At 42.7% G+C, this 13427-nt stretch overlaps 1 protein-coding gene across 1 annotated transcript in view; it reads right to left on the reverse strand.

Annotated features, from left to right (window-relative positions):
• FBN2 (fibrillin 2) overlaps nt 1-13427 on the reverse strand; it is a 1183434-nt gene that overhangs the window by 27519 nt on the left and 1142488 nt on the right. The window contains exons 59-61 of the mRNA XM_086961117.1: nt 12414-12536; nt 10071-10187; nt 9228-9356 (exon numbers count right to left, since the gene is read on the reverse strand). Coding sequence (XP_086817243.1) covers nt 9228-9356; nt 10071-10187; nt 12414-12536 — 369 coding nt within the window. The remainder of the gene's footprint in view (nt 1-9227; nt 9357-10070; nt 10188-12413; nt 12537-13427) is intronic.

Here is a 13427-nt window from a genome sequence, read left to right on the forward strand (position 1 = left end):
GGGACATGCTATGATACACCTAGATATATCAGTCAAAATAAGGAAACCTATTCGTAGACCGATTCTCAATGTTTGAATATGTACCAATAGACATGGGCGTCCGCAGAAATGTATCCAGGGGGGGGGCAACATTTTTACTTCACCTTCCTCCAACAAGATGTATGCCAGGTGGGGCACAAGAAACACTGGAGGAGCCATGGGGTCCGCGGCCTCCTGCAGGATGGGGCCAGTGCCGACGCCAGGAACCACTTCAACAGAACGGCGCTGCAGGTGGGTGCGAGGTGGGTCACCGCAGGGATGGGGGGGGGTGGAGTCCGAGGGCCGGGACTGCAGGGTCCTCTCAGTGACCCTGGGGGTCCGGGCTGCATAGGTCGGGGGAGCGGGGATCACATGTGAACTCCTTTTAAGGAGGTGTTTAACTTATGGATTTGAAGCGGCAGAAGCCAAGGAACCTGTCTAGAGGGGCTGAGCAGGAGTGGAGGGTGCCCTTCTGAGGGTGCTCGTCTGATGGCTGGGGCCCGCAGAGCTCCATGCACATGAAGCAGAAGCCCCACCAGCGCCCAGGTGTCTGGCGCTATATGACGTGCGTGAATAGAAAGTGCACCCCTTTTCCATGGACATCTAGCTCCAATGTTGTCACCCACATTTTATGTATCACTGCCAGTGTGTGTTCCCCTAGGGTTGCACCCCACCCTTCCTCCGGACAGCACCGGGTGGTGAAGGGAGAGCCTACTGTAACTGCGCAGTGGCATGACTGCGAAATTCAGGGCCTCCTCCCAGGCAAACATGCAAAATATTTTATTATTCAAAGACCACACAGTCACTGTCTTTAAATAAGACTAACAGGACACATATCCCGTGCAGTGTACCAACACCATTCCCTACCACCTGTATATTCCATGTCATTTCTATACATAATAGTATACAAGTTAATAAAACAGCAAAAGAGCAAATAATTAAAAACAACAGTTCATCACATTTGTACTGGAACCTTTGGGGGAGACGTAGCTGTTGAAGTTAAGATGCAGGGCCGCAGCCCAAGCTCACATTACTACAGGGGATGAAGTCAAACAAATTATAGGAAATTGTCTGGTGTGTAGTTATCCATCTCATGGACTGGACTGCCTAGAAATGCCCATGCTGAACCTCCTGGTGGCTGTTAAACCTGCGGCCGGGTGCAGTCCATGGTTGTTGGTAGCTGAGAAATATGCTAAATTTCATTGGTAGTAGCATAGGGCTCAGGTACCAATGACATAACGCTCGCATTGAGTGACCCCATGGCATAGCCGCTTGCGACCCTCAACGCATGGTGTGACTCGTTATGGCTGGGCCGTGGTCGGGCGGGCGCCATTATTTTGGGTAACATCGAACACGCTTGCGCACACTCCTGCAGCCCAGTGTTTCTCACTGGGCTGCTGAAGTGCACTGCCAGCGTTAGTGTGTTACTAAAAAGAATGGCGCCAGGCCAGCCGCGGCTGCCACCCACATGGCACCCCGGCACGCCACCAGGTCCAGCCATCACGAGTACGGCCCGCACCTCGCAGGCCGGCCGCCATTATTTTTGGTAACATCGGACACTCCTGCAGCCCAGTGTGTCACTGGGCTGCTGGAGTGCCACTGCCAGCATTCATAGCTGCCAATGTTTCAGATTTCTATGCTATGTGTGACATTGGTTCCATAAGAAAACTTTGGACCCCTGTGCTTAATATTATTTTTTAAATTAGGCACTGCCTCTATCTTTACCTAATTTTCAAGAGTTAACATTCCATGTCTCCCTAGTTCAGAGAGTCCCTCCCATGTGGATGATTTGTCCTCCCTCTCTGGGAGGCTTGGCCTTCCCAGGTGCTCTGCGTTAAGGGTTAAGGACTCCTTCCCTTACAGAGATTGGGTTACCATGTCACAGTCTTTTGTCTGCTGATCTTTTAGGAACGATGTGACACGCATCCGAGTTCTGGGTCCCCTGTGCCCTGGGATAATCTCCAGGTTTTGAAAGGCCTCCAGTTCTCTGGCCTTTCTATAGTGGCCAACTCGGTCCACGGCTGTGGGGAACACAGCGTGGAGCTCGTGGCCTCGCTGATGCCTGTACAAGGCCACTGGCCACCCCAAGAACCATGCGAGGCAGGAGAAAAGGACTGCGTGGGTGGAGGGGGTCCAGAGAAGGGAGACTGCAAAGAAGAGAAAAAAATCCTAGGAGTGTCAGTCATGATCGGGCTGTCTGTCTGCAGCTCAGCCTCACTCGAGCTTAATGCTGAGCTGCCCAAAAATTAAGTATTTCTGCATTTCGGTGACTGAAACAGTTGAGCAGTAGTATAAGCCACTATGTTTGGTAAGTAACCGGACACTTACTTTTTACAGCAGCTGCTTCCACCGAGCCTGCTCCTGCGCTGGTAGCTGCAAAGACCCGGACTGATGGGCCAGCCTGCCCCGATTACTTTCCCTGCAGAGGCGCCGGCCGCATTCCTGGCCTAGAGTCGAGGACAATGCCGGTGCAACATTTTGATAATGGCCTCAGTGCTCCTGGGCTCACTGCAGGGTCTGTTCAGACACTATCCCTCTGGTGGCATACACGTCCTGGGTGACGTCATTCTTAACTATTTCGGCTCAAGAAACCAGTTATGCGCGATGTCAGATCTCAGGAGAAATGATCTGCGCAACAGCGCAACCGCGCTGGCGAGGGTGAATTAGTTACATTGTTTGTAACCTCACCTCTGCGCAACCCTGAGAGTGTAGAACCTGCCCGCAAGCTGCACACACAGCGCGTTGCGAGCTTTCTGGTTCAATTAGTAGCGCTGACAGCAGCACCACCAGTACGGCCCGCACAGGACGGACCGACGATCCAGGGGGGGTATGCGCCCCCCCGTTGCCCCCTCCTGCGGACGCCCATGCCAATAGATATATAGTCAATTGATCCTAACCTACTAAAGCTTTATCTCATAGATAACCCTAAGGAACAACTTAACCTTTATGAAGCAGCTAATAGTGCTTTACTCTGAATGTGAGATAATTGCAGAGAACAATATCTAGCTTAAAGTTTTTAGCCTACACTGAGACATTCAAAAAGGCAATATAATTGTTAACCTATGCATTTAAACAAAGATAATATCACACAATTCTGCACATCACCTGCACACAAAAAACGCCCTAGACTCGGCCGTCTCTTTGATGAAGATGAAAAGGTGTACTGGTCGGATGATTCACTAATTTACAAATTTAACAAAAACAATCAAATCAAGCCAACCCAGAAGAACAAAGCACTGGATCAGAAACTCAATAAACCTCATCAAAGGACGAAGCACATCAGGAATTGAGTACACACCACAAGGTACTGCCCCAAATGCTAGCAGTGAATGAATTCATAAACAAGTATATTGAAACAAGATCAAGGATCCTAGATGAGCTAGCACCGAACACCACTGAGCAAAGCAAAGAAAGCTGTGGATACAAAAACACATAAAATTGGGGAGAGGAGTTAGCCTAACAGGTATGGCGGTCAACCTTAAATATGGGGAACTGGGTTCGAGTCTCGACAATGACGCTGAACATCCTGTGACTTTGGGCAAATCACTTAATGTCCCCATGCCTAAAAAAAATGAATGTGTCATCATGTAATGCAACTGGTGCTCCGCAAAGGGCTCTGGTACACGATTCGAGTAAAGTTTGCACTATATAAAACTCTGTAAAAAAAAAATCATTGAACATAAGAAGAGCGATTAACCAAGCTAAGAATCATCAACAACGCTATTCGAAAATGTAAAAACAAAATCATTGCTTCTTTCTTCAATGATGATTAAAATCTTATCAGAAGAAAAATTAAACCAAAATGATTTGCATAGCAGTGCCTATTTGTGCCGGTGGTTGCAGGTTTGGCCAACCAGTACTCATTATTAGAGATTACGACCTATTTACCATCAGAAGGCTTTTACTCAGAACTAGATAGGGAAAGGCGGAACATTGGGAAAGAATAGGGAACAAGAAAGCAGGAACATAGTGACAAAGGGAGAAAGCAGGCATAAAAAGATCATGCATGCCTGTGGTTAAGGTACAGAAAGTGTATGGTGGAGGATGAAAGAGGCATGAAGTGGAATCAAGACTCAAAATCTTTGCTGGTCAGTAACCCAGACATTTAGGAACCCCAGCGGCTGCTTCTGAGAAGAACCTTGGGTACCCTACATATTCTTTTACAAATTAAGCACTGAGAAAATACAAAAAACACAAAACCTTAATCCCGAAACCAGAGGGCATATTTACAAGAGCATTGCACCACCAGACCATCACTTTTTATGATGCTCCGTTGGCCCAATGCCCTGCTCAATATTTACAATGCAGCTCTAAGCCACTTAGCATGGCTTAATGCTGCATTGTACATATCAAACCCTTTCATGCAGTATTCTGGATCAAAGGGGCGTGCAATGGTTGTTTCTGTGGACTTTCCACTGAAACCCCCACTGCTTTTTGATGTTGCCCCAGATTTACAAGGATATGTAAATCTGACGAAAGTGCCAAAAACTAACTCCCACCACAATACCCAATGCCCACCCCTTTCATGCTAAGTGTAGCGTGAAAGGATGCCTTCTTAACGCAGCGGCATTAAGCCACGTTAAGTGACTTAACGCCGCCTTGTAAATAAGGTGAAGCTCCTGTTGCCACAGGAACGTAGTTAAAAGTCACGTTCCTGTGGCAATAGGAGCTTGTAAATATGCTCCCAGGTACGATCTGGAAATTTTGCATAAGAGTCTATAGTTTTATGAAAAGTGAAAAACGAATTTTGTAATGTGCATTTAGAAAACTCTAAACATATCAATGTTGAGAAAAAGTGTGGTAGTAGGGTATTAGCTATTTTCATGTAATATTGTTGGGTGAAAACTCCACATATTCCCTATTTGAAATGATTTAATTACATTATATTTGATACTGGTTTAGAGTTTATTTCATTTAAAATGTGTAATACCAACTTAAAGGCTCTTTCGAATATGTTTTTTCTCTAATGCTGACATTTCCCCAGACCTAATACAAAGGCCCATTTACAACTAATGAAACATTACTTTATTTGGTATGTATAGGAATGATTTTCAACATTCCTAAATGTTTCTTCAATGTTCACAGTGAAATATTCCTGTGGGAACAGGATTTCAGCTGCCACTTTGTATTTCTTTTGTCACCTATGTTACGCCTATGTGTACTCTCAAATCATTTTATTTCTCATGACTAGCATGGGAAAGCATTTTACTGTTGCATGTGTCCTAAGTGACATTATGTGAATTTGAGCATATGACAGTCTTCCAATAGTGGTGTGATGCTAAATCACACCACTATTGGAAGAAGAAGAAACTCCAAAGGAGGGGCAATGCCATTCTTTTCTCTTCACCTTGTGTGAGGATGATATGCTGATTGATTTTGGAGAACTATCCTTTTACTTTTGGACTGTTTTGCTGAGGCTGGAGTTGGTAGGTGATGAACTGGAACCTCCCCTGCTGAACCATTTAAATAAAATTTTCTTTTATTTTCCTTGCTCTATGCCGATGGACTTGCCCTTAATGAACTTTAAATCGGAACTCTTTTCCCCTTCTTTGTAGGATATGAGCTGTCAGAAAAGTGTGCTATCCTTCTACCTTTGATGGTGGTGGGACTCTGCATCTCTGTAAATGGATTTTTATAATAACCATCTGACAAAAGCCTTGCCTAAATGTTTGCCGCTTTTATGCAAACTGGAAGTGTCCGCCGGCCCGGAGGATGCGGAAAAACCGCTGCGGAGCCTTTAAAGACCCCCCCCGCCAGATTAGGATGGCTGGGGGGTCAGGAAGACCGTCTGCTGCTTTTCCGCCGCAGTCGCCTTACGACCGTGGCGGAAAAGCTCTAATACAGACACTGCCAGCCATATTAGGATGGGGGTGAACAGATGCCTTTCCGCGGCGGCTTCTCCGCCGTGGAAAGGCATACGGTGATTGCGGGCCCCCAGGGTGACGGGGGTGGGGGGTGGGGGGTGCACATGGGGGGTACCTATGGTACCCCCCTGCATTTGCATGCACAAAGCAGCAGGCACAGCGCGGTGCCTGCCGCTTTGTGCATGCAAATGGGAAGCATGCATTTTTAACATTGCGGTGGGTGCTGCTTCAAGCAGCACCCGCCGCAATGTTAAACATACAGGATGTGACCGCCAGGGTGGCGGTCACATCCTAATTTGCACGGAGGAACCGCCGCTGCCCCTGCGGACGGTCCCTCCTCCTGTGGGGTGGCGGACGGACGCAGGTCCGTCTGCCATCCTAATAGGGCCCTAAATAAGTATATGAATAAATAAGTTAACAGTTTTTTCCTCCAGATCCCCTGCAAAGCTCTCTCAAATATTTCAATAACAATATGAGTAGTTTGGAATACCACTCAGGATGTGTTGAGAGGTAACATAAAACAGGAAATGCTTTGTATGATACCAATGATTACTTTAGTGTGGATTGTTACTTGAAATTTTAGTGGACTCTTCTATGCTTATAATATCACATATTTTCTTTTGTCACTGTAGCTTCTCCACTTTTCTCAAGCGAGTGAAGTCATTTCACTAGTTTGTTCAACCACATACCCATCACAACTCGTAAACATTATTTGTCTTCACTTTAAATCTTCTTCACGGCCACCTTACACCTCAAACTATGGTTGCATATTTAGGAACTCAGATGAAGTCTCCTCTTTCTTCATAGGCAGACAGAATGGTGAAATCACACTTCATTCTTACTTATCATACCCAAGTTAATTTTATCCTAATTTTGAAAATAAAACATAACTTTTGGAGCAAATACCAATACATTTCCCTTAGATTCCATGGAATCTCCTTTAATCCACACTACTGCTCTCTATATCTTTCAAACGTAGATGTTTTGTTTAACCAGTCAATAAAATAATTTTCCTAAATCCATCAAAACAGTCATTATATCTTCTTCGTTGATATTTCCTAGATCCTTTCTGATCAGGTTCGGATAACATCTTTTTAAAAAATGGTTGGGAAGAATGCATTAATTCTGACCAGAATATTATTGGCAAATAAACTTATTTCACAATCATTGCCTGTGGATAATGATTAGAACATGTTGCTCTAGTGACCAGGAAGGCTGCAGGTGCTTATAGACACAAAGGTTCTTCTGAGCATCAATAGTTAAACAAAGTAAAGATTTTACCTGATGGAGACCAGGCACTGCAGCATTGTTCATGTAAAATGATGCGGAACTCCAATTTCCACTCTCTTGGAGGTATTACTATATCCATCCTGCTGGAAATTCTTTCTACCCAATGTAAAGACCCTAAATAGTTTGCCTTTTGGTGACCTCGATAAATGCCTGCCTCAGGCCTCAGGTGCTTTGGTTTAAATGGCTGAACATCTTGTAGTAATGAAAGTGAGGCCCAAAACAAGCCAAGGTGGGAATACATCCACACAACTGTGTTTTCTTCAAAAGTGGAATAGAAAGAAATGTTCACCTTTCTCCAGCTCTCATATTTTTGAGTGTGGGCAGAATGCTCTATCAGTTTCATGTCTGAAGGAAGAACATTTGTAACCTGCATCTACCATAAATACTGTATAATAGTTTTTAATTCCCAGAAATGTCTGAGGAGTAATATACCTGCCTCAGCTCTCATTGGCATCAATTGAAATGGCTGTTGCCTCTCTCCAACTTCTATGTTCCTGTCATAGATTTGGCAGAGACCACTGTTTTAAGATTTTTAATAATTAAAATTAGAACATTGGTAGTTGCATGCTGGAAGCAACTGAAATCATAATAGCAGAAGGGCATCTGTTATTGTTAGTAAATTTGAATTTTTTTAGCAAGAGGATGCACGGAGAGGCAGGCGATGGTGAGCCAAAGCAGAGGAGGAGAAGAGAGATGCTGAGCTGAGACGAGGAGGAGAGAGGAGGAGCAGGAGCAAAAGAGACCAGAGATGCTAAGCCAACCAAAGATGAGGAGATTGGAGAAATAGGAAAAATTAAATCTAGGAAAGCAAGCATTGATGAGGAGACAAACAACAATGAAACCAGAGAAAACCTGGGTAGAGCTGAAGTGAAGGCTCCCGACCAAGAAGACCCCCTTTGGAGACACTCTACAGCAATGCAGCCACCACCCAGAGAGAAGTGTGGTGTTCCCTTTCACCATGGTTCTGAAGTTGGACTGCAACCACAGAGGGAGCAGCTTATTAACACTAATCACTGATTCTACTGACATGACTATGGATATTGACAAAATGAGGGGTATTATTAGGGTCATAACAAAAACAAGAAAGCTGGTGACAGAAAACAGAGACCTACAACTTTCTCAAGGCCTGATTCTATCCTGTGTTTGTTTTTTCGTGGGAATGTGGATCAATATCCACTTTTAAAATGTGCTAATTCTATTGGTTAAATCAGTGTTCTCTAAAGTCGGTCCTGGAGGGTTCAGATCCATGCCAGATTTTTAGCACATTGCGATTAGATAAATGTAGTTATCTTAAACATCTGGCATGGATCCGGCCCTCCATGACCGACTTTCGAGAGCCCTGGGTTAAATTAAACTTCTAAATTGTTAAACAGTAACCTGACTTTTGATATCAGTTACCCACGTCTTCACCATTGCTTACCTGTATTACATGTGTAATACCTCAATTATATCATGTTGCTTTGAAAAACAACTATTTTCAGTGTTGGAGTTTGAAATGCTTTAGATTTAAAACTGTTTAGTATATAGTCCGGAAAATCAAAAAGAAACTTGTTTTCAGTTGTATACGGGCATATTTATTTCTTACGTAACCCGTTAGTGAACACACTAAGGGAATGTTATCTCTGTACAGGGCATGTTCTCAAGAATTCTTTTATATATTTTCTGCTAATTTGTTTTGTGGTTAACAGCTCACATCTTTTCTTCTTTGTCCCTCTAACTATGTTGGTGTTTAAGGTGTTTCCCTGCATCTGATTTAACTTGTCCTGAGAGAAGTCTTTTTCGCAGCCAGTGCTGAACAGGGTCAGACAAGATTTTTTTTTAAAGATTTAATGGCTTGCATTTGGAAAGCCCCCTGTCCTGTGATGCCTAATTAAGCTAAGCCAATGAATTTTGAAGGCTGCCACCAACACTAAACAACTAATTTATGTGATGTTCATTTGGTATGTCCAGATTCTTTTGAGGTGCAGCAAGTAAAATATGTCCAATCTAATAATTTAATAGCTAGATATTAGCCTTCTGTACTATTGCTTATAAGGACAATACCAAGACATTTACCCTCGCAGTTCAAGCCTGTACTATCCAAGGAAAATCCTCTTTGACATTCACAGCTGAAACTCCCAGGACTGTTCTGACAGATTCCTTTTGTTCCACAAAGTGATGGTTGTGAGCCACACTCGTTATTATCTGGAAGAGAGATGCAAAAGCCATATTTCACTTACACTGAAAGTTGACAAACGTCTACACATTTTTTACAAATACAGAAATAGAAGTACATATGTTCAACTGTCTTTTTATTAAAACATATTTACTTTTTTCCTGATTACCTATTAACTTCATCTTACATGACATTCGCATGCAAGGGGCCAAGCAGGTTTTACATCCTGGACTGTCCTGCCTGCCACGTATTACGAGGAGGAAGGATTACCCCTGTCATCAGATTCCACTTCGAAGAGGAAAAACATAATTTTCAGAGAGATCAGCCATGGTTCCCATTGCTTCGTGCATGCATAGCTCAGTGTTCTTTTCTTCATTTCTTTTCCTCTGTACTCTCCTACTGTAAAGCCATTAGTCGATGATCCATAACAACAAATGGCCCTTGTAGCAGAATGCAACAGATGGTTATACCATAATTGTCGGTAGGGCATGAAATTTAGAGAACCAATTCAGAACTAGTGTTCCATTTCAAATTATAATGCCAGCCCACTCCCCAGATGGCTCATTAAAATGAGCCACAAAACAGCTGTTATACCGTCCATGATAAATTAGCAGTCACAACTTCTATGCTTTGTGTAGTGCTATATATACAATGCATATAGCGTTCTTTTCTTTCTCCTGCTAAGATAACACAAAAATGATCATAACATTTGACAAGTAAACTTTCCCATTACTGAGTCTCACCAATGCAGGCCGTATGGTGCTGTGTGAATCCCGGCGGACATTTGCATGTGAAGCCCCCAATTGTGTTGGCACAGAGAAACTGGCAGTTGTGCTGTTTGGTTTGACACTCATCGAGATCTGAAAGAAAAAGATGTGTTGGGCCAAAGAAAAAGAACGATACAGTATTGGCATGGCTAGTTGTCTTTCCCAATCAACATAGGAGCAGATATAACAGTTCCCTGAAAAATAATTTTCATAGACTTCCATACATACTTTTTATACTGTTTCTGGCCAGGGAAACACGTGATGACCTGGCAGTCTTCAGTGGCCATCAGGTTTTATGTTTATGTGTTTATCGCATAGCTGATACCCTTTTACATAGGTCTTATAGACATGTATTCGGGATGAAGGAGATGTGTAAGGAGCAAAAAATTCTTAAGGGGAGCTCGGGTAACGGGAATGGAAGACCTCCTCAGAGTAGGGTGATCTTGTTGCACCCTGCCCTTGTAAATTACTGTTCTTAAAAGAGTTCAGCATTCCAGAGCACCAAATAGGGAAATCCAGTCAATTTGTTTAGCGAATTACATATAATCAATGTAATTGGAGGATATTTGCTTAATTGCTAGCCTTTGAGAAAAACCAACAAGAGATTAGTTCTCACAGCTCTACTGAAAACAGCAATAAGCATAGTGTGAAAAGGAAGAGGTGTTGCGCTGCGGCCAGGGTGACTGACGCTGGATGCTGGGGATTATGGTTCAATTCCCTGGCTCCGGCGGCAGGGGTCTACCCAGCACCATGAGACTCTGGGCAATAGCTCACTTAATCTTCACAACGACCCCCAAAGCCGAGATACCCCTTTGGGGGTGATTAGTGCGCTATACAAGTACTGGATTACATTTACATTACAAAAGAGTGTGGCTGTCTGCTTTTGTACGAATTGCACTTCATCCTTCCTTTGAGAAAACAAAAAGTAGAAGTGCACAAAAGCCCAGATCAATTGGTTTCCAATTTATAGTGAATGTGTACAAAGATTAAGACCATATTTAAAGTTTTGCGAACAGGATACTCATTCACTAACTGGCAGATATCCCATCCTTCATGTTACAAGTGCATTATAGCCTACTACCTTTGTAATATAATGGAGAGGCTATCCACCTTGTTTTGATGGACTATGCTGTTCACCAAACCTAAATAAGACTCTAAGTTTGGATTTTGAGCCTGACAGGGGAGCCACTAATAATCCTTGTTCACAATGCACATGCTGCCGAAGGTTTTAGTGGCCATGGATTATTGAGGATTTGTGTCCAAGCATTTATCTCAATTTAAAGACAAATTGAGTATTACATGCTCATAGTCAAACATAAGGCAATACATTGTCAGGTAACAAAGCCTTGAAACTTAAACTGTTCCCACCAGAACTCTTGGGCTCATGTGATATTTAACTTTTAGGCATCAATGCTAATTGATAAAGAACTTGGAAAATTTGTCCATTTACAATAACGACCTAAAACTATGGAAATAAATGTCTTGTGAAGTTATGAGGATTAAAAATATGGGGATCAATTCCATAGACTTTGAAAATCTGACAACTGTGAAGGTTTTCATGAACAAGTCGCTTCAACCTTTGCTTGCTATTATGCAATAAAAATGGCTTAGTCCAGATATTACTCCACGTGGATGATTGTACTATTCAAAAAGCCTTCTCTTGTGTCTTTCTGAAATTGACAGTTTGGCGAGCCATTTACAATCACTAGAAGTAGGTATGTCAAGAAGTTGAGTCTGAAAACAGAAACATATTGAATAAATGCTTTAATAGAGTCAGGGACTTATTCTAACAGATTGACAAGCAAACATTTGTTTTAAAGCAAATTTCTAAAATAGTTGTGCCTTAATATGATTGTACAATTAGTATTAATAGAACATTCTTTTGTTTTGGGCTCTCAAAAGGCATGATCGAAAGATGCGTGGATCAAATGATTGCTGAGTCTTGCCATTGTCTACTACATACTTTCGACATGAAACAGAAAATAGCAAGATTATGCCTGAGATAAAATAGCACAGCACAGATATATTATTAGGAAAAATACAAGGATATTGCCAAAGTACAAATTTGAGACACTGAATATAGTCAGAAACGTGCCGGCTAAAAGTGTGGTTACTGAAACACAATAACTTCAAATACAGATATTCTATTAATTTTAATTGGCTTCTTAAACATTTTGAGGAAATTGCTTTGGTGAAAGAGCACAGGGGTGAATTTAATCAGGAAACATAATGCCTTTTTTGTTTTAAATCTTATATCCTGTGACGAGCGATTTACATTAGTTGATGAATACATTTTTTATCTTAACACTGCCCGCTTACCTTTACATGTTTTTCCATCTTCCTGGAGGATGTAGCCTCGTGGGCAAGCACACTTGTAACTGCCGTCTGTGTTCTTGCAGATAAAGTTACATGGTTTTGGCGACTGGGAACATTCATCTAAGTCTATACATTGACAAGAGAAGACAATATTTAGATCAGGTATAACTGCTTGGAATGCCTACTGCAGATATTGCATGAACATAAAGGTTATGATTTAAAAATAATTTCAATGAACTGGCTCTTTTTAGGTATCCACGGAATAATGACACGGTACATGTAGCAGAAAACACTGTGTTTTTATTCTCTAAAATTAACATGTTTTCTCCAAAAGCCTTGGGCCTTTTCAAGGATCATGTTTTCATATAATACAGCCATTTTTTTTTCATTGAAGATGCCACGCAACGAGTGGCGGCCGCTCCATTAGGCCATTGGAGCTCCGCCCCACTGCTTTCTAGCAGTGCGTGAAGCAGAAAATATAATGGTATTTTAAATATCATTTTATTTTCTGCTTCTTGTGCTGCGAGAAAGTGGAAGGCAGGGGTATGCCTGGTTGGGGGATGGTTTGAGAGTATGCCTGGTTGGGGTGGGTGGGTGGCCGGATGGGCGGGGTAAGGGAGGAGTGGCTTGCACCACTTTGAGTACCCTGACTGTTTGGTCGGCCCTGGGGCTGACCAAAGCAGTCATGCGCACTCCACATTTTCATAGAGAAAATGGCCTCCCTACAGGTACCCTGCCATTGAAGTGGGTTTTTTTCTACCCAGTCCATAAGATAACATTTTACACCTCCTAACGCATGATGTTTAAATCCACTGTTAAAATGTAATCGCTCATCGTGAGACTGAGTAGGCTTAGTTATAAAAAATATGTGTCACAGTTGTACTGTCACCAAAAACATGCTTTAATTGGGGGATATTTGAGTTAATGCGTGCGCTGAAGGAGCAAAAAATGAGAATCCCTCCTTTGTCTTCACAGTGCAGAGAATATCTTTATATGGTCCTTGCCATTACCAAGCAG

The sequence above is a fragment of the Lissotriton vulgaris genome, chromosome 3_1 (assembly GCF_964263255.1).
Source record: "Lissotriton vulgaris chromosome 3_1, aLisVul1.2, whole genome shotgun sequence".
Lineage (NCBI taxonomy): Eukaryota > Metazoa > Chordata > Amphibia > Caudata > Salamandridae > Lissotriton > Lissotriton vulgaris.